The sequence below is a fragment of the Ornithodoros turicata genome, chromosome 1 (assembly GCF_037126465.1).
Source record: "Ornithodoros turicata isolate Travis chromosome 1, ASM3712646v1, whole genome shotgun sequence".
Classification (NCBI taxonomy): Eukaryota; Metazoa; Arthropoda; class Arachnida; order Ixodida; family Argasidae; genus Ornithodoros; species Ornithodoros turicata.
The window spans coordinates 118,651,323-118,676,089 of NC_088201.1; the positions used below are offsets into that span (position 1 = coordinate 118,651,323).

The following is a 24,767-nucleotide window of genomic DNA, read 5'->3' on the forward strand; positions in this document are numbered from 1 at the left end:
GAGGTCAAGAATGCGGTCCGATTATGGCTGCTACGCGCCGGTAAGGATTTCTACGCTGCTGGCATCCAAGCCCTCGTGAAACGCTGGGACAAGTGCATTAGTGCAGCTGGAAATTATGTTGAAAAATAAAACTAATTTCTCGCCTGTCAGTTCATTTTACTTTTGCGAAAAACGAAAATTCCCGGTTTGACTTGAACGCCCCTCGTATGATTATTTAATAGCCAAACCACGCGAATGCAGCAGTCATGTAGCTCACATGCAGCAACACTAAATCGGATAAACATCAACTTTGGAACTTCATTTAACTCTGTAATTCACACTTAACCAAGCCAAACTTTTTAGACGAAACTTTTTGTCAATAGCTTAATGCAAAATCACTAAACATTTCTATTAATTAAGGCGGTGCATCAGAGCCGGCACTTCGTCGTCTACAATCGAGGGATGGCGCAGCGAGCGAAATGGTTCGCGCAGACACCGCTTCACAACATTTTGGCGCTTGCTTGGAAATACGGTACCGCTGATGTAACGTCTTCCTTTTGTGTTATTTTTGTTTTCTCTTGGCGCGCGACGGGTCAAGCGAAATCTTGTGCAAACATATGACCGCTCGTGCTCACCCATGCCAAGTCCAACACTGTAAACACGCATATCGCGCTCATCCAGACGGAACAATTAGTGGCGCGGCTTTTGAATGCGCACAGGCTGTCCAGCTGTCTCCTGAACTTCTTCGTCGATCTGTTGCTGTTCTGTGCTGTGTTGTTCTCGGGCGAAGGGTTAGTCACCAGTCGTTTCGTGTGATTTCTGCAATGCTTTCGCATATAATAAATGAAATTCCTCGTAACACACAAAAAAAGCTAGGTTGGACACGACGCGGTTGAAACACGTTGGTGTCGGCATGTTATAGCCTACCGACATTACGCGGAAATTGCGAAACGAAGCCGCAACCTGTTTTTGTTATTTTCTGTCACCCTGGGCTTACAAATTTCAGACCACGTTGTGGTGGTGCAAAACGCTTCATTTACTTGCAGAGTCAGCGGAAATGAAATAAAACTGCAAAGAGGCTGCATAACGTTTCCCATATCCTTGGACATCAGTGGAGAAGGAGGAAAAATGTAAAAGAGAAGAAGAAAAGGGAAGAAAAGCAGGGTAGAGGAGAAAAATGTGTCTGCCTGGACCATACAGCTGATTGGAACGTAAAGTGCGAATGGAGGTTTCCAGTTTGGTCGTCTCTATAATTCGGGTCTGTTGTGCTCATCCTGGTCGTCACTAACCGCGGCCCCAGACTTCGCCCAAGCACAGATCAGCACGCCGCGAACTGGGTCTCTGGTGTCCCATTCGTCTGGAAGTGACCTTCAGCTCGTGGTTCTGTCAGTCTGGATCTCGGAGTGAGAGCATTTCATAACAAATTGTCATTGTGAGTGTCATCTTGCCTATCCGCGCAGGAACTTCCAGAAATCCTCTCTAGCTTTCTTTTTCGTCCTCGTCGTGGCTGCCGACATCACGACCTTGTCTCGATTAGCAAAAACCGCACGGCACACTGATTACAATTGTTCTGGCCTGGCGTACGTCCTTCTGTAATCGGGAACTCTAATTCGCATGCTTCGAGGACAGCGAGGGTCAACAAGCTCTAGCAGGAGGTAGTCGTTATAAATTCGCGCAAGGTACGTACACCACCCTTTTCTCGTTCCGCAAGGCGTCGTCCAGTACCTACAACGAAGAGGCAGTACTGCCGGTTGGTTATACGTAACCTCTCCAAAAGTGCACTTCCACAGACCGCACTTCCTCAGTTCCGGTACGGGACTCTGTCCTGTACGCTTGCTACCGTCCGCCAGTTGGTCCTGATATTTCGCGAATGTTCCGGTCACTATACAAGGCATGTTCAGCGCAGCACAGAACTGAGCATGGGCTCAATATCGGGCTCCACTAGAGAGGACTCCCAAAACTACAGCGATGTTCACGTCCATATGATCTTGTCCGATGCTTGGTGGACGCTCAGTGTCAGCCACACCTAAAGTCTGTACATTTTGCACTGCAGTGTTAGTTCACTGCGCAATCCTTTTCTGCGTTCAGAAACGACTTTCATGTCCGCAAGTGCACAACAATGGGTGATGGTTTCCGAGCGCCTTTAAGCTACTGAACAGGTGCATTAGTGACAGACAGACGTAACTAAAGCCCACAATGTTCACATGTAACTAAAGCCCAAAATACTGACATGTAACTAAAGCACTTGTAGCGCGGCGCATTCTGCGTACTCTACCAAAAAAAGACGCCGTAAGCCGCTTTCTCCTTTCTTGTTTCCACCGGAGGCTCAGCGACTGCTCTATGGTGTCTTCCTGTAATGCGGCATGCTCCTCCTTTGAGAGCTCAATCAATTTTTTGTAGTCGATGCATGCCGTTTTCCGCTTGATCCGCCGTTTGATCCGCTTTCCCCCAACAAACTTCGCGATAACAGAATTGAAGTGCTCGGCGGCGTTATTGTCAACATTCATCAACAAGCTGCGAGCATTGCCTGCAACACGACTTAGTGTGATCTCAGTGACTAAGTGACTCAGTGATCTCCAGTGTGATCTGAGTGCGCAACCCTGTTCTGCACTCATGAATTATTTCCATGTCTCAAACAGCCAGAAGCTTTCGTGCCTGTCCGCAATGGCTTTGCTTCAAATGTTTCCTTTATACGATAGCTGACTGGTGCTCCGAATTTTTTCTTGCATTCCTGTTTTTAATACACAATTTCCAATGAAGTGAGGCTAAACGCGATCGTCCCGGTGGCGTTATATGGGGGAATGACATGCCACGATCATGCCCTCCCCCGCCCCTCCCCCCCCCCCCCCCCCGAGAAAATAAACATCGATGAATGAACAGCTCATGTATAGTATAGTCCGTTCACGTATTTGCGGCAGGGCTAAGCTGCGTGTGCTCGTGCTCCTGCGTCACAGTCAACGTCGGCCTCGTCGTCCACCTGCACGTGCAGCGGTATAGCATTTCCAGCGCTCAAATTGTTGTGTCTTGTGACGATACCCTCCATGGGAGATGGCAGCACTGCGCTGCCCATTCTGAAGCGGCATACTCCACGGATGACCATACCTGACAAAAACTCGTGTGCCGAGTCAACGGCTTAACATAGATGAAATCTTTTTGTTGGTATTGGTTCTTGATATGTTTTTCTAGTGCGTGATCGAGCCAGATTTTCGATTTTGGGCGGCTCTATTTTGTAAGCGGGCGGAATCTCGAAATATAGCTTTTCCCAAACCTTTCGACGACGATATAAAAATTTCTGAGTCTAAAACGCAAAATCTGCTTCGATCAGGCACTAGATATAAGCATCCTCTTCCATTTAAAAGCAGTTGCACGGAGATCAACCAAATTTTCGCGGCGCTACGGGAGTTGAAAAATGTATGGGGATTCCCATAGAGCGTCGGTGGTGATGCACCGCCTTAAGATGTCTGTGTAAAGAAATATGGTTGGCTATGTTACAGAGCTCCAGCTATTTGCAAAAGGCGCCGCAGCGCTATGATTTGTACCAATCCAGCCATGATCTATTGAATAGTAAATATGTGTAGTTACGTATATACTACTACATGTAATATTACCGACACAAGATCCTTAGTTTTTATTCTAGGCCCTTGCTCGAGTTCTAAGTAACTTCTTCGCTTCTTCTTCTTCCGACCCTTCGGCATCCTATGCTACATATGTGTGCAGATCTGGAATTCAGTGAAACTTTGTGGCTTATATTTCATACTTACACATTTCGCACAAGCCAGCTCTACAGCTCTCATTCGAACATACAGCGTTCTTGCTTTTACGCTGCTTTGCTTCCCCCGAGCTTGTTCAGCGTCGGTCTTTGACAATTTGCTGAACTTTCCTTGACCGTTGACTTGCGGCAATGCAGCAGCTATGTGCTTGCATTTGTGAGCGTTGCGAGGTTACTTATGTTAGTCATACAAAAAGCTTTTCTAGCACGGGAAAAAATGTGTTGCTAAAACACATGACATAGCGAATTATGTACTCCTCCCTCGCTTCAATCACACTCATTCGCTTGTGCAACGTTACTATCTATGTCTGCAGGAACACGCTGCATTCACTACGTGCCTTTCTTGATAGTGAAGGTGACTATGAGGATCTCCACCAAATTTGATGTCACAGGAACATACGCCAGGAATCTGTATAGGTTCACCCAACTTGTGAGCCTGCACGCTACGACGTGCTTTGCTTTAAATACTGTACCCCCTTCCAGGAGAATCCGCGAAGAATCGCATGTACTGCCGGCAAAATGGTTAATGCCCGAAAGGGGCAGCATCACTGCAATGACAAAACGTGTTTGTCAAGAGGTCTGCTTCACCGTCAAAAGCATATGCTCGTCATGCGTGCACACGTACCTTCGACAACATCGTTAGAATCGTCGGTTCCATCGATGTCGAAGTGGTGTCATGCGTTCAAATCGGTATGTTCATGTGCCCGACAATACCCTTTAATCCTTTGTTCAGATAGCTCAGCGAAAACACGTAACATATGCATAAAACGCGTAGTATTACGAACCTTCCGTGTCGAACGTACGGGATTGCGGTTTCGTCGTCCAATTCGTCACGTCACAACCCTGCCGCCGTGAGGGGCCGTCCAAAGAAAATCTCGCCGCTAATACAGGAACCTTAAACACATTCTTCTAGCGCCATCTAGGAGAAGCAAGCAGTATCTCATCTTGGATGTACACAGAGTTATTTCTCATGTTGTCATCTACGGACTCAATTCATTCAGTAGTTCTCAATCGACGTGCGTAGCCTTCACACTCGCGGATTAACCACTGAGAGGTATGTAGCTTGAGGAGGAGGCTGGGAGAGAAGATCGCGGACCGATTTTAGGCAGCGTAGTGAAATTTAAAACCAACTACGTCTGGGACGCAACGCTTAGGGTTAGAAAATTGAGGGTGTAGATGGAACGCATGCTAGAAAATCCAGCCTCGGGTGAAAGCAGGTCACACCGCCACACGTGTGTTTTCCTCATTTTTCAAACCGGGAAACGGCGGTTGTATTACCATATGGCACACAGCTGCAACAATGCCAGCTTATTTTCAGATTGAGTTGCTCAGGAACGGTCCGCAGGCGCTTCTAAACATGTCAACAGCAATGGAAGCTATAGCCGTCGCACTCTTTTGTGTCGCCCTTTGGGACAGCGCCTATGGGGCGACATGTGGATCGAACGTCACTCCCAAAGTGAGAAATTTCGTTTCTTACGGAGCGAGTCGACCCGATCTGTCGAGGTATCAGGATATCGAAAGAGTAAGTGGATAGCTTATATGTAATTCAAGAGACAGCCCTTAAAACGTAACAATTGATGTTATGCCTGAAGGATGACGTTGTATTATAGATATCGATGAATTTCGAGAGGCTCCTTTAGCCAAACTAAAAATGCAGGAGTCTGATAAATATTGTCAAACATTTTTGCCACCTGTTACCATTGCAGACTTGTAGGCTTTTCGACTGTAGTGTTCTCGGCAGTCATCTGAGTGTGATGTAATTTGTGTCGATCTCACTTCATTAAGAAATACGATATGCCCGTGTCAGAAAGTATTTGCGAAGGAACTCCTAAGAATCATGCTAAGCGGCGTTTCATTGTTGAGCCGTCAGTATAAACCTTTTGAAAAAGGTATGTTTGCTTCGAGCTCGCGATTATAGAAAATTACGAAAGCGGAAAACAGTTGTTTTCTGGTCATTACGCGTTGTAAGCGCGAATAGCTGGCCACGTTATGCCCAAGTTGTATACCCTTGCTTAGCTACATCGGAAAATCGACACTACACTGCGAATTCTCAAGCTCACACGATTGTTTTTTAATCCTGTCGACGTGCTCTTTCGCAGATGAACTTTGAACATTTTCAAAAACTGACGCTGGGTTGGGTTTCGCAAGCGGGGTAGCGTCCTCCAAAGTACAAAGTGGTATGAAACGTGTACATTCTAAGAAAAAGGGGAGTCCTAGGTGACTCGCTATCCTAACACTGAAACACACATATAACACCTCGTGCGGAGTCATGTGACTCCCTTCGCTGGGGGGATATAGCTTTACCTTCATTGTTCCTTGAGAAGCCTCCATCAAACACAGCACAGCATATGAAAACAAGCCGCTCCATCTACCAACCCAAGTGTGTTGGTAGATGGAGCAGCTTGTTGTCATGTTGGTTATCGTTGTTCCGTTGTCGTTGAGTTGTGTGTGTGCTGTGCTGTGTTTATGGTGGCTCTTCAAAGAACAATTAGCTTATACCGACAGGCCCAAATTGACGTTTTTCACAATCGAGTCGTGTCCTAGCGGGTGTCCAGCGAAATACGTTCTGCGCGCACCGAAACACAGCCAGCGCCATCTTGGCGCCACATATAGATTATATAGGGAACCCTCTCATGTCGCCGTCAGTGTCACAGAGCATGCGCAGAAGCGTAGTGAAAGGGTCCCTTTCGGTGCCGATACCTTTACCCTCCCGTGGATCTGTTTGACGCTTATAGCCATATGATTCTATGACTTCAGATGAGTTTCTGCATGTTTATGGTCATTCTTTTCCGGTCATGTTTGTTGGTGGATTGGTTTAATTGGACATCTAATATTGGTGCCCATGCATGAGTTTACCACATTTGTTTATTACCCTTTCACAAAAAAATACTTTTTACGACTGCTGCAGCTCAAATACATTATGCTAATAATACAAAAGAGCATGTGCATACAAACTTTCACTGAACTAGTAGGTACTGGCTTCCAAGCGTTCATTGCATAGTTTCATGATATGCTACAGCGCTACTCTGACATTGGTGGTGGTTGAGCTGAAACATATCCTTATTTTTGCGCCTGAACTCTTCAACACGGCGGAGAATATTCCGCAAATATGGTGGACAACTGAACAACCGCATTACTCTACATTACCCAACATTACTCACCGGAAAATGTTTCATTGCTCCTGACGATGAAACTCCCTAATCATCATCATTCGAATAAAGTTGGTGTTTTGAATCGGTGCAACTGTAGCTCAGGTTATCGTCCCTCCTCGCCGTTTGAACGACCACCCATTCCTTTGTTCCTTCGCTTCATGTGTTCTTCAACGTCTGGTACTAACCAGCCAATCGAAAGTTCTGCGCCAAGGCAGTCTAATAAGAGGAACAAAGACGCCATATAGACAGGAGGGAAATGACACTGACATCAGCCTGCCCTCTCTATGGCAAATATGCATAATATATTAAATAATTCCACCCACTCATCTAGGGAACGTTCTTACCTTAACACATTACACCGCAAATACTTCCAAGCTTGCTCAAAGGAAAGACCGTATGACACTTTGGGAGAGACGTTGAGGGGCACAGTCGTTTAGCCTTGAAAGAACAGATAGAGTAAAAACCACAAGGGGAGGTAAAAGGAGCACTATAATGAGCGGATTACTTTGAATTTCACGGACGCCATAACACGCCACGGCCTTTTATTTTGATGAGAAACTGTGGTGACGAACTTTTGGTAAATTTTACCTGCAACATAATAGACACGCTGGTAGAAAGTTTCACAGAGTTCAATCTAGTTGGACCTTGTCAACCCCAGCGGTGCAGATAAGGCAGTTACGGTTAATTTCAAACCCCTCTCCAACAGCAGCTATGAGGAAATGGCATCTCGTCAGATATCTCGTGATTCTCTCTTCTCTGCCTAGAGCCGGCCGTCGGCAGCTCAGCGAAACGCGCCGTTTCGAAAACAATGTCACAACTGGCGACGTCGCGCGGAAAATCCCTAAATGGCTGCGTGAAATATGTGGATGCTCATTGGTCTCCGAGAACTGATGTCAGCATTAAGCAAAGAAGGGACGTTACAACTGTGTTAAACAGCGTTGAACAGCCCAGAACAGACGCTGCAATCAGTGTTGCTAGACTGTTAGACTGTCCGCAGAAACATAACGATGGAAACTTCCTAGTGAGCATAAGGTACAATGACCCTGGTAAAGTTCAATTACTTCGCGATTGTGCTTCCTTCAATTTTGTGAACGCGATCCGCAGTTCATATAGAAGTAGAGACACAACGCACACTGATCCGAAACTCCCACGTTGAGTCTGCGACAAACTTTACAGGAACAGTAACTTTTGAGCACAACCTCTTATAAAGGTTATTGCAAAGAGTGAAGAAAAAAGAACGAACAAAAAGCAGGCGGGGAAATCGTTTGGAAGTTACAACGCCCCCATAAAGGGTACATTGATAAGTTACGACGACTGGATTTGGATTACTCAGAAGTAACTTCTAGTGCTCCTACAATGTCAGGTTAGAGGTCGTGTTTAACCTGCAAATACAGGTATGGGACGTGTAACATCTACGATATTTTGAAATCTACGTCTATGTAAAGGTTACACGACGCCTCAATTTACACTGAAGGGTAGCGAGTTAAGGGTGTATTTCTCCGCACGAAGCCGAAGTGATTGTAGACGAAGCTTCTACTCTGCGACACACTTGCTAGAAGCTTAATGGAATATGTTCGGGGATTGTGAATTTTCATCGATATTTTCCAGAACGGCGAGCGAAAAGCGGGACTATGCCCGTCCAACGCAGCTCGGAGCTCTATGGAACGCCACAGGCGCCATACGTGCACGGAGAGGCAACGCCCCAAATTGTGATATAGACCAGACAGCTATTTGTAGACGAAACTATGAAGAACGGGTTTTCCTCATCTGTGAAAGAAATTCATCGATTACACTAGGTTTCGAGATCGATGCACCGCTATTGAAACCGCGAGGTTGCGCTGCCACCACAACTGACGGCTGCGCCAGGCAGAAGCGACGTGGCTGATAGCTATATCTGTGCCTCAGGATAAAAAATGTGCCAACTGCGGGCGTTTCTCCTCCGAAAGGGCCACGGCGGAGTTAGACGAGACAGGGAAAGAGGAGAGGACGATGCAAGAGAGTCGACGGTATAAAACTGGTCAAACGTGCAAACTACTCCCTGGACGCGATTAAAAGACGACATTAAACACTATAGCATTTATGGGCAAACCCTATAAGGTTGAACATGAGAGAACTGATGTTCTGAGGCTGGAACAACATAGAAGGGACAATCACATACAAAGCCTCTTTCACCTATAAGGTTTTCGCGAGCACCACACAAGCGGCGCTACCTGTTAAATAATTAGAACAAAGAACCTCATGGAAACACGTCTTTACTTTTCCGTCTAGAGATCCCGAATCCTCCGAACCTCTTCTTCTTCCTTGCTATTCTGTGAACCTTCACACCACACCCCCTCCGGAAGACTCCGTCCCGGAGACACGTGTTTTGGTGTCCTGTGCGGGGCTTCAACTGTTCAGCATGAGCTCGGCGGAGGAAGCTACCATCGATGTTGGTAACGATGTACACGTCGTTGATTTCTTTTTTTACGTAGTAGGGCCCGATCTATGGTGGCTGAAACTTGCTCCTGCAAACAGAAGTTTTCAGAAGCACTGGCTGCCCTTCTTGGTAGTTCGATGGAGATCTACTCTGGTTGACTCGGTTTTCATGGATCTGCTGCGAATTTTGGAGCACGTCACGTGCTCGACGCCGGACGTCATGGATGTTAGAGTGATCAATGTCTGTGAGTGTTATGTCTGCTAGGGGTAATATTTTTATTTCCTTGTGTCCCACCGGCTCGTATCCATGTAGGAGGTAGAAAGAAGTGTCAGTTGAAGAGTTGGGACTTGGTGTTTATCTGGAATAATACTCTCGAGATGTGATCATCCCACGAGGGTTTGTCTGTTGCATCATGAATGGCCTTGCTCAGAAGTTGAATAATGGTGCGGTTGTACCGCTCGACAAGTCCGTTGGTACGTGACCACAGGGCACTATTGTACGCGTCCTATGCTATGTGTACGTTATGGTAAGTACATGTGTCGTGCCATAAAGCTGAAGAAAGTTCCGCATGATGCTACTGGCGTATGCGCTGTCTCCGTCAGACACCATTGCTTTAGGGATGCCGTATTTGTAATATATCTCTTGTTCTAGAAAAGAAATGATCTGGGCAGATGCTTTTGATGGGACTGTCTTTGCGGTGACATATCTTGTGGCGTGGTCCACAGCTACAACGAGATATCAATTTTCAATGAGTTTCCCTGTTGACTGGTCCGATGTGGTCAATGGAAACAGCAGCAAAAACAGGTCACGGATATTCCTGAACTGCAACGATCCACTGCGCTGGCTTGTGCGGTGATTGAGACGATGACACGTCTCACAACACTTGACGTAGTCCTGGACGTGTTTAAGTTCCTCCAGAAATACTTGCGTTCCACCATTGGTATCGAACGTGCTGGGTCCATGTGGCCTTGTTCGTCGTGGTAAATCCTCAAAACAGAATCTTGGAGTGCAAGGGGAAGCACGATGATGCGCTTTGTGTTGCTTCCGGAGCGCAACAAATAACGATGCTATCTTTTACTTCATAATTTCGAATGGGGGAACGGTCGATGGGGGTACTCGATGCTTCGGGTTTCTCTACAGCTTGTAGGATGATTGGAGTACTTGCAGTGAGGAGGTTTCAGCTCTTACTGTTACGAGAGCAGCTAACTCGGGTGAAAATCTGGAGAGCGCGTCGGGAACTTGATTTTCTTTTCGTGGTTTGTGCTTCACCACGAAATTGAACTCGGAAAGACCTACTGCAATTCAAGCAAACCGTCTGTTTAGGGTGGCTTTTGATAGCAAGTGATTTATGTCCAGTTGTTAATGTATACAGTGAAGTTGAGAAGGCAAAATAAATAATTGTGGAATCTATCTGTGACTGCCCAATACAGCGCCAGCGACTCTAGTTCGTTAGAATGTCTGAGTGCATCTTGTTGCGCCATTGCTTTGCTGGCGTATTCAACGACATGTTCGGTACTTCCGTGGACCTGGCAGAGCGCCGCTCCAAATCCGTCAGAAGATGCGTCTACGTAGGTACGTGTTCGTTTCTTTGGATAGAAAAAGGCTAGAACAGGAGGGTTCGTTACCTGAGTCTTCAGTGCTTCAAAGGCAGCTTGGCATTGCTGTGACCAGATGAATTGCGCTTTTTCTTTGGTTAGGTCGGTCAATGGCCCTGCGATTGAAGAGAAATTTCGGATGTATCTCCTATAATGGCTCGCGAGTCCTAGGAAGGATTTTACTTGTTTCTGTTGCTCAATATCTTTTATTTTACGACGTCCTTTGTTCGTGAGGGGTCCGGGCTTATTCCGTCGCTGGTTACTATGCGACCTAAGAACGGTATCTCAGTCTTATTGAATTCGCACTTCCAGAAGTTCGCTTTGAGTCCTGATTGGCGAAGGCGTGTGAGGACCCCGTCGAGAACTATGAGGTGACGATCGATATCCTGAGTGTGGATACATCTGTCATGCATGTATACGACGACGTCCTTGTTTGTCCCATTTGAATTGTTCGAGGTACCTGTCCATAGCTGATTGCATGATAGCCGGTGCGTTGCATAACCCAAAACTTATTCGGTTGTTATTCGAAGTGTCCGTCCGGTGTTACGAATGCTGTTTTGTCGATCTTCTTTACTTATGGGCACTATTTAGGAATCCCTTTTAACTGTCGAGCTTAAAAAATAACCTAGAATTCCTTAAGCGATTCATCGACCCTGGACATGGGATAGGGATGTTTCATTGGTTCTTCATTTAACTTTCTGAAGTCTGTGCACAGTCGACGTGGCGTTGATGGGTGATGCTGCTGGCGCACCACTATACGTGGTGAGGCGTATTCAGATGTGGAACGGGATACAATTTCCTTGTCCATCCATGCAGATACCCCTTCCTTGATGAACACGCGATCTTCCCATGAGCATCGATGTGGTGGCGAGCGTACGGGCATGGCATCCTTCAGATGGACGGCATGTTCAACGTCAGGCATAAGACCGACGTCATCGGAATTAATGGTGAAGACAGAGCTATTGCTCTCGACAATGGCGGTAAGACGCTCGTATTGTTGGTGAGATAGGTAAGATGGCTTCGTTAGTCGAGTTTATTTTTGAATATGCCGGCGTGTGTGTGGTCAAGATTTTGCAACTCGGGCGATGAATGAATTGGGATACCGTTGTAGATATTGCGCTCTTTATTGCCGAAATGTGTGCCTTCTGGCAGGCTCTCCTGTTGGATGATCATTTGGTTGTTCTGTGTAACGGTGATAATGACGTTAGCTGCGATCGTCCAGTCGCTGCCGAAGACGACATCTTGAGAAAGATTATCGAGGACGGCAACAGTCTCGTGAAGAACACTGTATGCGCCCACTGTGATCCTTGCTGAGGTGGTGCCTTTAGGGTGTACAGGAATCCCGACGAGGGCTTGAAGTGCAGGGTAGAGCCATTCCTTTAACTGGAGGCCACACTTCTGCGCAAGATTGGTGGATAAAATGGTGATGGTACATCCCGTGTGGAAAAGGGCGCTGACATCAGTGTCATTGACCTCGACAGACACTACTGGGTACTGCAAATGGTGAAAGGGTAGCATGCAGTGCGAAAACGATTTGCGGTTAGCAAGGTCTTGTGCAGCCTCTTGAGATGGAAGAAGAGTTCCCTCTCCGGCCTGCTCTCTTTGTTGATCTGGGAACGGACAGTTGTAACTCATGTGACTTCCCTTCATGTGGTCCTTCTATTGCCGACTGCGCCATGTTAAATAATTAGACGAAAGAACCTCATACAAAAACGGCTTTACTTTTCCGTCTCGAGATCCCGAATCCCCTGAACCTCTTCTTCATCCTTACTATTCCGTCAACCTTCACATACCATTGGCCGCCGCTTGGAGATCTCATATTCCATCTCACATAGATCCAGGTTGACCTGTTTCTGTTGATATCGATTTGCTAACTCATCACGAGTGGCGATGCACGGAATGAGCTTTAGCTGTTCGCACACAGTTTTCCACTTCACACGCAGAACGTGGCATCCGTAAGAAGCATTCCCAGGCAGCACAAACCCTCGGGAAAATAATGGGAACGCAATGGGAGCTTCGCCTCCTGAACGGGCGATAGTGCAACACTGGTTGCCAGCGTTGTAGGAACTGAGGAGGTAGAACATAAGAGAAGATAAGGTAGTCCCCCGACGGTGCCCTGATCATTTCCCGCTCTGGTCTCATTTTGGTCATGTAAACAATAATATAGGATCTCTCCCCGATGCTGCTCTGATCATTTCACGGTCTGGACTGACCTTGGTCATGTGACCAAAATATAGGATCGCTCCCCGATGCTGATCTGATCACTTCACGATAATCAGTCACATGACCGGGGTGCAGCAACGGATTTCTCTTCACAGACTGTCAGGCGCCGAGTGACGCAATCACGTAACCGACAGTTTCGAATCTGGCCAATGATGTTCCTCGATCATCCAGCCGTGTTTGCACTGTCTGAGTCCCCGTCGCTCTCGCTGCGAAAAACGAATGTATTCGGCCGTGCTCCTGAAACTTTCGAGGAATTCCAACATTTTTAAGCGACTCATCGAGTGGTAAGTGCTATTTCTTTTCGTGGTATTCCTCGCATTGATAAACGTTACTCATAGATGCTTTTCAACATGAGTGACACCGTTCTAGAAGGCTTCTCTCGAAACTTAGCAGCGCAGCATCGCATAGTTTCGATTTCAGTGATCCATTGTGGCTTATGCGTTGCTTTTAGGATAATGGACTCCGTTTTGGTGAATATATGGTTCAGTAAAGTGCGGAATCTTATGTATTGTGTATTTGACATCAAACGAAATATAACCATTTCTCAGGACGACTGCGTGCTGCAGCTGTGCTTTCCATCTTCTGCGTGTGTACAAAACTGGAATGCTGGAGGACTGCAGCTCAAGGTTCGTTTTTGTAGTCATTCTAAATAAAAAGAAACAAAAGGAACTTCCGAAGTGAATAAATTATTCCGCTTTAACGCGTTTGCGTAATGTGATCGACGCGTGATATGTCAATTTTTTTTGAAACTGTGAGTGAATGAAAGCTATCCTGATCTTTCATTCAGAATGTCATGCTAAACCACTACCAGAGCGTGCTTAAAGAAATCGCCTTGATGAAGGTATCACCGAAGTGCCCACCACCAGATCTCTGCCTCAGAGCCAGTGATGATGGTCAAGACTTTTCTAGTGGATCTTGTCATGTTATGCTGAAAACTGTAAGTGCAGCTATTTGGTCCGTATTCAATAACGTGTGCACCTTGTGGTATGGTGTTTTTTTCTCAGTTTAACCCTGACCTCAAGCTATCTTCCACTTTCGGAATCCACCCCGCACTTCGGTTACAACACTATGAACCTGTCGCGCTGTGATGCTTGCTTGAAAGGAATACAATCTAGTATGCTGTGTTGTTTTTCTTTTAAAAGAACTTCAGGTATCCATAATAAAAGGTCTTCGTTGCAAGAAAGCCATAAGAAAAGGCATCTTCTTGATACATTAATATTTCTCCTAAAGACAAGGGTACGAGTCACACTACATGTGCCATACTGCACTCCCAGAAAAAAGGGTGGAGCAATTAGACCTTTTATGAGTCAAGTTGTTCACGTGTTCCATGTTGTTGGGCGTAATTTGTTACCAGTAACTCGATACTGTAACTATTGATACTATAACTCTAACTCGGCTGCTATTTTCAGTAACTTTTCGCATAGCTCTTTGCTTTTGGGCTCCAGTAACTTCTTGAGGAGCTCGTTCCTTTCCCTTTTTCTTTTGTTTTGGGGGTTTGGGGTTAAGTTCGTCAAAGTAACTTAAAGAAAGTCCAAAGTTCCTTTTGTTCGATTCTTGTCTACAAACATCGCAGGCTGAGTCCTCCCCCATGACTTGAGATGAAAGATGGCACGTGCACGGCGCGACTGTTGTTACACAACTCCCGTTGTTACACAGTGAACGTTACAAATTATGTTTTAGCCGGTCATTAGGAAGCTCAGGTACTTTGTGCTCATTTTTCATGTGTCTTATTACGAGATCAAGATCATCAAATCCCTCCCTAAAGAAGCCTATAAATGTAGGATTCTTTTGTCGTAGCAGATATTGATATTTTTGTATATCAAAACTATTTTGAAACGTCTTGAATCTCCCATTGTGACAGCAAGGTCTGAATTAACCATATAGACAGGTCAAGAACTGAAAAGTATACATATTGAGTAGAAAATAACTTGAAGGTAACCTGTTACATTTCTAAGGTAGCTTGGAACTTCACGTCAATTTTCATTACGTTTTATTACGTGTAACTGCGTTTGAAATTTAGTTACGGGCCGGTTTCACATCAGTTCAGGTAGGGAGGTCCCATCGACCTCCTGGGTCTTCAGTATTTTTTATATTTATAAGCTCATCGTATATTGTGATCAACATTTTTTCCGAATAGCTTTCGTGCAAAAAAATCGAGAAAATCCGGCCCTGAATTCGGATGTTTCAGTTTTTCCGTGTTTTCACGCGTATACCTCCCGAGTGTTAAGAGATCTTGTTGTGAAATTTTTTGATATGGCTTTATTATGCCTACAGGCCAGCTGTCAGAGAGCAAATTTTAGCGCGCAGGTGCAACGCTGTGTGCTATGAAAAATGGCGAACATGCCCTCTCGCGCACTTTTGTCCTAATTTCGACGCCTGATACATCTGGCTATAGATGTCCCTGATCGCAATACTTAATATCAGCTCACTCAGCTTTTAATGCTCTTTCATCTGATATATCTATCCTGCATATACTTCCTAGCGGCATGTGCTGAAATAGGCAAAGGTTTAGGCATATTTCGAAATAAACATGGATTTTGCGCGTGTATTTCTGAAAAAGGTCCCACTTGATTTCGTATATATTTTGCCAGGATAGGGCCCGATGTTAGGGCTTTCATCTAACGCAAAACCTTCTTCTCCGAAGGCGTATACTGCTGATTAGCGCGTTAAAACGCGGCCCCACTGCGCAAGAACGTGTCAGAGATATCTACAGCCAGAGCAAGAAGCGTCTAAGTTTGAACAAAACTGCGCGACAGAGCATGTTCGCCGCTTTTTATACGATACAGTGTTGCACCTGTGCGCCTAAATTTGCGCTCGGAGTGCTGGCAGGTAGGTATACTAAAGCACAAAAGAATTTCACTGCGAGGGATGTATACACGTGCAAACACGGCAAAATTGCAACAACCGAATTCAGGGCTGGATTTCTCGATTTTTTTGCACGGAAAGTATTCGAATGATTAATTTTACCAATGTTGATTATCATGTTGATTATCTGTGATGAGCGTCTAAATATATATAAGAAATCATGAAAATTCAGGAGGCCCATGGGACCTCCCTGTCTGAGCTAACGGGGAACCGGCCTACAATTATGTTCTGGCTAACCTTTTCAGTGACTTCCATCTTTCAACAGTCTAACTTAACTGGCATCGAGTTCCACCTTCTATCTCTGTTACATATAACTTGTGTTAAGTGAATATTTGTGAAGTAAATAGTACATATGCGGGACTGGAGGTTATATACTTTCAATGTAACACGCATTTTTTTCATTGCTGGTGAAGTGATGCATTAAAGAACCCATGTATCTTGTGACTATGATGCAATAAAGAGTTTTCTACAATAACATATTGATTTTGTCTTCAAAAATCGCGCAAATTAACTCTTGTTTGGGGGGTAGGAGGTACCCGTAAGTGTGCATTGGCTGCACCTCGGGAAATCGTTGGGGTACGATACAGGCTGCCGATAACGGACCATTAACATCCCCGTGTTGCAAACCGTATGCCGGACCATGATCGGGTCGGTCGCCGGCGGCGCACCGACGTTGGGTCGTCGCGCTGTGCTGCCTGGATTGTTTCAGTAAAACACAAGTAGGTATTCAAGTGTCACAAAGGCAGCGGTTTTCTGAGAAATGTGCTGTGTCCCATATATTTGCCTCGTACAGCAAGGGGAGAGGGCAACGTTTACCCGCAATACCCCAGCTTAATAGCTCAACCTCCAAGTTCTTTCATAAATAGTCATTCATTAGTTACTATTTGCCCGGGTGAACTCCGCTGATACGATTTCTACGAGTTCTCACAGGAGTTCTTTGGGACTAAGTTGTTAATGCTTTTCCCCGGCATGATTTTCGCTATTTAAATTTTGGTGTTTCGATTTCATTTTTTTTTTTTTTTTCAATTTCGCTAGCACTGGGCGTTTACCAGTGTTTCGGCAGGACTGAGAGGCAATCCTCAACATGCAAAGTTGTTCGCATCTTGAGCAAATACCCCATAATATGCAATATTTATTCTTGCTTTAGTTTGGTATTACATATTACAATTATATCATCATCATCATCAATCATATTACAATGGTATACAACTTACATTGGAACTCTGTAAATATTTATATAGGTTTTCTATACACATTATACATTTAATGTTATATGTTTATGCGTTAGCCCTGTACAACACTCTTAAATGTGTTTTACACGTTTACCACTTTATCGTACATTGAATTTCAATATTTTTTTAATTCTATCAACAGCATGGCAACATGCTTAGTCGGGCAAGTGCTCCCTTCCTTCATCCTATTCCACGTGCCGCATTCCCACAGAAAATGTACGGAGCTGTATATTTTTTTATTCAGTGTTAGCGCCGCGAAGCCATCGTGGCCGTGAGAGGCGTACAGACGCGGGCAGGTGGAGAGGGGAAAGCAGAAAGGGACAGACGGGTTAATATGCGTCCTGGACCGACTTTAGGGGAACTGTGCAGACACTTGTTTGGAAAGTCTGCCGGTAAACCCCGAGAAACCCCACATAGCAGAGTCGGAGGCAGGATTCGAACCCATCTCGTTCCAGTCTCAAGAACGGCCCCTGCTACCAAGGAGCGGGTGCTTTCACCCACTCGGTCATGCATCTAGTAGCTGTGCAATGCAACGCAGGCAATTGCCCATTCGGGCACTTGTAAAGCTAAACTATTTTATATTGTTAATAAACGGAGCCTTGGGAACAATATCGGTTGCAGACTTATGTTACTTTTACGATTATTGACATGTTTGAAACGCAGTTACGAAATATCTTGGCTGAAAACGGCGCAGACGATACGAAAATTGCTTTTGAAATGTGAGGAGCGGTGGCTCTAAGCCACCGCTGGAAGGAAGTGTTTGAAGCAACCCAGTGCGGGCGTCACTGGGTGCGCGTCTTCTTGATCTGCACTTGTGTACATTCAACGCCTTATAGTTTTCTCGTTCTTTCTGCAACGGTGAGTGAAAAGAAAGGTGGCGCGAGGTGTTTCTTCAAAACCTTCGACAACAAGTCGATTTCTTCTTCCGGTGTTGCTTATTTTCGCTTCCCGAAAGATTAATAGCGTCGCCTTGAGTGGGAGCCTGGGAGGCAGCGCTCCGAAATACGGGAATCGAGTGGAATGATTCGGCAGAGCAGAATACGTTCTGACCATTTCAAATATGAGATGTTCGATATCAGAACACGTCTGATAAGAACGCAAACAGCTCATCATCATCAGAACACAAACAGCTAGGAATCTCCGAAGAACGAAAAGTGTTGGCGAGCCACGCTGTCCTTACGCTCTTCCCGGGTGCTCCAATGTCAACTCGACGTGCCGCGTACCCAAAGGAGAGTCAGACAGGTATGCAATATACGATGTGATGTTGATAATCGACACCTTTGATAATCGACACAAGTCTGATAGAACTAAAAACATACGGATTGAAGATGAGGCTCTGAAGGAAGATTCATCATACGCGGTGTGAACACCCGTACAACGCGGTATGTTGCACCCCTGGTTCCGGTTGATCATGACAGGTGTCACATGATCTTACACACTCTTCAACTGCCTTAGAACACCGGGGCCAATAAAACAAGTCTTGTAACAGTCTCTTTTTAGTTTTCTTTAATCCCAAGTGGCCTGACCAAGCGTTTGTGTGGCAGTGCTGAAAAATATCTTCCCTATACTCTTCGGCACTACCAACTGATCGAAGGTCTTTCTCACTTTGTCGTTGTACCTAGGGTAAATAATTTGTTCTTTTACAAAAAATCTGCACGTTACTTCGTTTGGTGCCCTGCTCGGCCCAAACATAAAGTTGACCTAGTGACGGATCCTTTGTTTTCTGATTTATCGTCGTCTGCCTATTGATATCAAGTAGGTTTATAAACCTAGATGTTATGGGTGACAGAACATTGCTCGCTTCGTTGTACTGATCACACCTTTCGTAATGGTAATGGTACTGTGATGTTACACGTAAGGTTTGTCTGCGCAGTGTGGCGCCATGTTGGACGTGTCGCAGGGTAGCACTGCGTACAGTCTCGGCCACCTGGGGTTGCTTTGACGTGCGCCGAAAATCTCCGACACACAGTGCTGGAAGCAAGGTTTACCTCCCCTGCATTGCTAGCGTCCTCTGCCGGGATCGAACTCGCGATCTTGGCCTCTTTTCGTTATCGTTAGGCTTCTCTCGTTCAACTGTCTGAAGCCTCTTTGCCTCTTCAACTTCTACGACTTCCTTAGTCACCCTTTTTGAGACTTCTTCCTCTTTCTTTTCCGTCGCATTGTCGTCACCGTCGAATTTAAATTTTGAGGCAAGTTCCTTAGCTTCGTCTGAATGACTCCGTCTCCATAGCTGGGTCCTTTTCCTTTCAGAAATTCATCAGAACGATTGGAGAGAAGCTACGGGTACGAATTCGACAGGTTTTGGGAAACAGCTGCTTCTGTGTGCAGCTCGCCAAACGGGCCTTCGATGCGAACTTTCGCTACCGGTAGGAAAACGCTCTGCTCTTCCACTACTTGTTTTATCCATACACCCTCACCCGTAAATTCGTGACGGTTCACATCCCATGTAGCCAAAGGTGGGATAATAAACGTCTAATCGACGTCTAAATTTTGACGACTGGCAGGTCTAGGTCTAGGGGAGTTCCTCTAGCCTTCCTGTAGCATAGCAAAGGTTACGCCACCTAGACGTCTCAACTTAGACATCCAACGTCTTGCCCTAGCCCAACTTTACACCTTTTACATACCAGACTGAGGCGGCTTCTAGCCCTGTACTAGTCCATAATTAGCCATAATGTCTAGGATTATACCTTCATTAGCCTTTACTTAGACCACACCTAAAGGCTTTTCTGTATGTGTGTAATGTTTCAGGAATGTGTGCTGTGGGTGTAAAAGTGACATGCAGTAGCTCACACACGAAGCACATTTTGACAAAACTTTATTTTAAGTAAAACTATAAAAACACTGCAAAAGTGACCAGCATATGCACTTTACGTTCGTGCAGCATTGCGACAAGACAGTAATGATACAGCCGTTTATCAAGGGCTAGACAATGACTAGATTAATGTCCCTAGTATCACAACACGTATTGTTGAACTTCTACAAATAATATTGAAATATTCAACTCCAATTAATTATGTTCCCTGATGACACATCTTCAACTCCCCTGGACTGACTCTGTACGTCCTCAAACGCAAAATATCAAATTCAAATAATTTACGAACAAATTTCAATAGATACTGCGGGCCCAAAAAAGCTGTCGAATGTACTATCTTTTTGGTAGCATGCCTGCATCATTCATGCCTTCCAAGTGACATACAGAAAGCCATTAACCAGATAGCAATGATGTGTTCAAGACACCACAGCCCAACATTTGTCAGTTGAACATTGTTATGTTCAGCTGACAAATATTCGACTAATATAAATTGACCCTAAGAAAAAACGACACCAGGCAATCCTTATGGGTCATTCATTCGCCAAATGATCCAAACGTTCTGGTCGTATACCTGCCAACCTGACGAATTCAAAATTCGACAGACTACCCACAGCGCGACCGGGGAGAGGGGGACGCATTAATATTGTTCATTCAAAATAGTACTGCCGCTGTATTGCAACAATTCCTCGGTGTCATAAGTAGCCACCATCGGGTGGAGCTGCGAGGCTTGAGAGATGCACGGGCCAATGTCACTAACAGAATATGTTGGCCAACGGATACTGGCCCCGCAACACGCCCTGACAATTTGTTGACGTGTCATTAAAACCTTGACATGCATCGTCTGGCCAACATCGGGTGGTCATGGCGAAGAGATTCACCGAAAAGAACGCACAGCCGCTCTTTCTTCGGTAATAGTAATACATATCACAAGTGTTAAGGAAGACGACATGATTGCAGGAACACGGGAGGTCGTGAGCTTCCGCCCTCGATCTTCTCTTCCGCCATTACTGTCAGTAAAAGCTTTGCCACCGATCCCTACGGGCGTCTCCTGCTTCCTTATACACTGGTGCCGAAACCCGGGAGCGAACCAGGGACCTTTATGTGGACGACCTCGTTGCTGGTATGCCATCGCCGGAAGAGGCACTCACTGTTTACCACGAGTCGCGGCAAATCTTCCGCGACGCGGGCATGAAACTGGTTAAGTGGACGAGCAATAATGCTCATCTCCGGGCTAGCTTCGACGCCGATGGGACAGGAAGTTCGACCACGTCGCCACTAAGGTCCCAGGAATTGCTTGGGATATCGAGACAGATGAAATTCGGTATCCGTTGAAGTCAATATCGGAGTTCCTGGAGCAACGGTCGAATACCAAACGGTATGTACTGCAAGCAGTGGCTCGCATTTATGATCCCTTGGGCTATGTGGCGCCTTTCGTGTTGACAGCCAAGATTTTGCTACAACGGATTTGGCTCTCCAAGATGAGTTGGGACGAAGAACTACCAGAAGACCTGATGGGAGTGTGGTCGTCTTGGTGCCAGCAGGTGCCTTTATTGTCTCGCGTCTCGTTACCATGGCGGCTCGGCGGGAAGGTGTCGGAGGGCAGCATTGCGCTGCATATGTTTTGCGACGCGAGTCCGCGAGCATACGGTGCGGCCGCATACCTGGTAACGCTCGACAAGGACGGTCATTACAGTGCGGGTCTTCTTTTGGCAAAGTCTCGGGTGGCCCCGGTTAAGACGGTCTCCTTACCGAGACTCGAGTTAATGGGTGCCGTCATCGCGACCAGGCTTATGAGGTTCTTACAGACGACGTTATCTCTGTCCACCGTACCCACTGTGTTATGGACGGACTCTGAGATAACACTCTACTGGATTTACGTATCGACGAACGACTGGAAACCTTATGTACAGAACCGGGTGTCGGAGATACGGGCTGGTACGGAGCCTAGTCAGTGGCGCCACTGCCCCGGCAAAGAAAATCCCGCGGATCTTCTCACGAGAGGCACTTCATGCCTCCAATTGCTGAACAACAGTGTATGGTGGCAGGGCCCCTCGTGGCTTATGGATCAAGAGTCTTGTCCTCCAGCATGGCGTACTCCGGATGAACCCTGCGTCGAGGTACGAAACGAAACAAAGGCCCAGACGGCGTGCTGCGTACCCATCTTGGCTACTACTACTCTAATGGATGTTGCCAAATACAGTTCGCTCCACCGGCTGCTGAGAGTTACCGTTTGGGTGTCAAGATTCCTGCACAACTGTAGGCATACCACAGCCGAAAGGAGGGAACCTTTGACGGCCGCCGAGGTAGTTGCAGCGGAAACATACTGGGTCACAGCGGCACAGCGTCAAATTTTCGGTTCTCATCCAGCGGTGCAGTCCTTACAAAATGTGTCTGTCTTCCATGATGACGCTGACGTTCTCCGTTTGACGGGCCGCCTTCAGTACAGCGATTTTGAAGAAACCCAGAAGCATCCCATCGTCATTCCCGCTGACCACCCGTTCACCGCTCTTTTAGTTTTCCGGGCTCATGTCAGGCTTCTGCATGCTGGAGTTCAGGAGACACTCGTCGCGCTTCGGGAAGAGGACTGGGTTCTCCGCGGTCGTCAGGCTGTGAAGAGGATCCTAAATGGATGTCGCACTTGCCGACGAGCAAAGGTTCAGGCGTGCACATAACTTACCGCTCCGCTACCACGACACCGCTTGTCACAATCCGCATCATTTGAAGTGACAGGCACTGATTTTGCGGGTCCACTGTACTACAAGTGTTCAAAAGGCGGCGGAAGAAAGTGCTACATCCTGATTTTTACCTGTGCCGTCACTAGGGCTTTTCACCTAGAGCTGACGAAGTCTATGTCTACCGAGGATTTCCTAATGGCTCTTAGAAGGTTCGTATCAAGACGGGGCGTACCCGCCACTATATATTCAGACAATTTTCGGACATTCAAGCGAGCCAGTCGCGAACTGACCCCTGCCTGGTTGTCACAAAACGCTCAGGTAAACGTATTCTTGAGTGCACGACGGGTCACCTGGAAATTCATAGTGGAGCGAGGAGCATGGTGGGGTGGGTTTTGGAAACGCCTGATTCGCAGTACCAAAACCTGCCTGCGTACAGTCCTGGGTCGAAGCGCCCTCCGCTACGAAGAGCTCGCTACCGTTCTCACAGAGGTGGAGGCGGTGATGAATTCTCGGCCTCTGACGTATCTGTCTGAAGATCCAGACGATCTTTCTGCCGTCACGCCGTCACACTTTCTGATTGGGCAAAGGCTCACTGCGCTTCCGTGTCGCGAACCCGAAGCAGGAACAACATCTACAGCGCAACAGTTGAGACGACGGTGGATGTATCGGGAAGAATTGACTCATCAATGCTGGAAGAATTGGGTTAAAACATACATCCTCCTCCTGAGATCGGCCAACGTCTGCAAGCCCGTATCATCACACAGCGTCGCCGTCGGGGACCTAGTACTCATTGCTGCAGACTCAAGGCCGCGAACATCATGGCCTCTAGAACGTGTGAGTCACGTAACACAGAGCCCAGATGGAAGGGTCAGATCCTGTAGAATCAACTTGCCAGGAGGGAAAACCGTAAGCCGGCCAGTACAACTTCTCTACAAATTGGAAGCTGATTGACTTGTACTTCCGCGCCGGGGAGTGTTAAGGAAGACGACAGGATTGCAGGAACACGGGAGCTCGTGAGCTTCCGCCCTCGATCTTCTCTTCCGCCATTACTGTCAGTAAAAGCTTTGCCACCGATCCTTACGGACGTCTCCTGCTTCCTTATACAACAATATTTAAACCGTATCCCGTACTCTACCCAAGTGGAAAGTGCCGACTGCCAACCATCGGCCAGTGGTCGGTTTTTGGTCCGCATGCGACTTAGTCGGCCACTGCACCTTGGACCACCGTCAGTATGATGTCGCTCACAATTGTTGGCGAACGACGTTGTGCGGCGATTTGCGGGCGGGCTATTGAGAGTTTTGCATAATACAGGCGGGCCAATGTCGGCCGCGCACTGGAAACAAACCCGAAAACAATGCAGCTGCTACTCGAAACAAAAAAGAAGAGGGTTACACAAAAAGTAGGGCACGAGTTGGCCAACGACTCTTTCGGCAAGCCTACGTTGGCGCAATGTTTCATAGTGATAGGCAGAGCGAGGTTGTGCAAGCCGTCGTCCAGGGGGCAGATCTATACCATGAAGGAGCTCGTTCGCCAAGCACTTGCCAAACACGGCTATGTTGGCCAGCTAACCTCTTACCAGGCTCGGTCCAATCTCGGTATGTTTCCTTGGGGAGAGGGAAACGCGGAATGGTGTAGCACTGCACTTTCGGTTAGACAAGCGATTGTCTCAAGCCGAAAGCAATAAGAAACATATACATTATCTTCATGGTGAGCTAATTCGAGCAGCAATTCCTCATTTCAGTGTTGTTTTGTACGCGTCGACTTAAACTTAATCATCTCACCTTCCATTTTGACTCACATGTGAGCAGGACCATCGAATTTGTGGAAGCTCGCGAGACAACGTATTTATTGTATCTGTTCCTCCTCATCAAAGAAATGCTTGTGCTTGTCACATTCTAGGGTTGGTAGTACGAGAAATGCAATTGCTTTTCTTTGTGAGCTGTTTGATTCTAGTGGTCCGGGCATATTGCGAGCTGTTATGATTCTCCTTCTCTCTATTTTTCTTCTTTTTTTCTAACTTTGAAACACCGTGTCCATTGTGGGAAACTT

General features: G+C 46.5%; 1 protein-coding gene across 1 annotated transcript; it reads left to right on the forward strand.

The window, feature by feature from the left end:
* The first annotated feature begins 21,521 nt into the window (after positions 1-21,521).
* LOC135384268 (uncharacterized) lies at positions 21,522-22,715 on the forward strand. The gene has a single exon (XM_064613481.1). The coding sequence runs from the start codon at positions 21,522-21,524 to the stop codon at positions 22,713-22,715; it is 1,194 nt and encodes a 397-aa protein (XP_064469551.1).
* Positions 22,716-24,767: the final 2,052 nt, after the last annotated feature.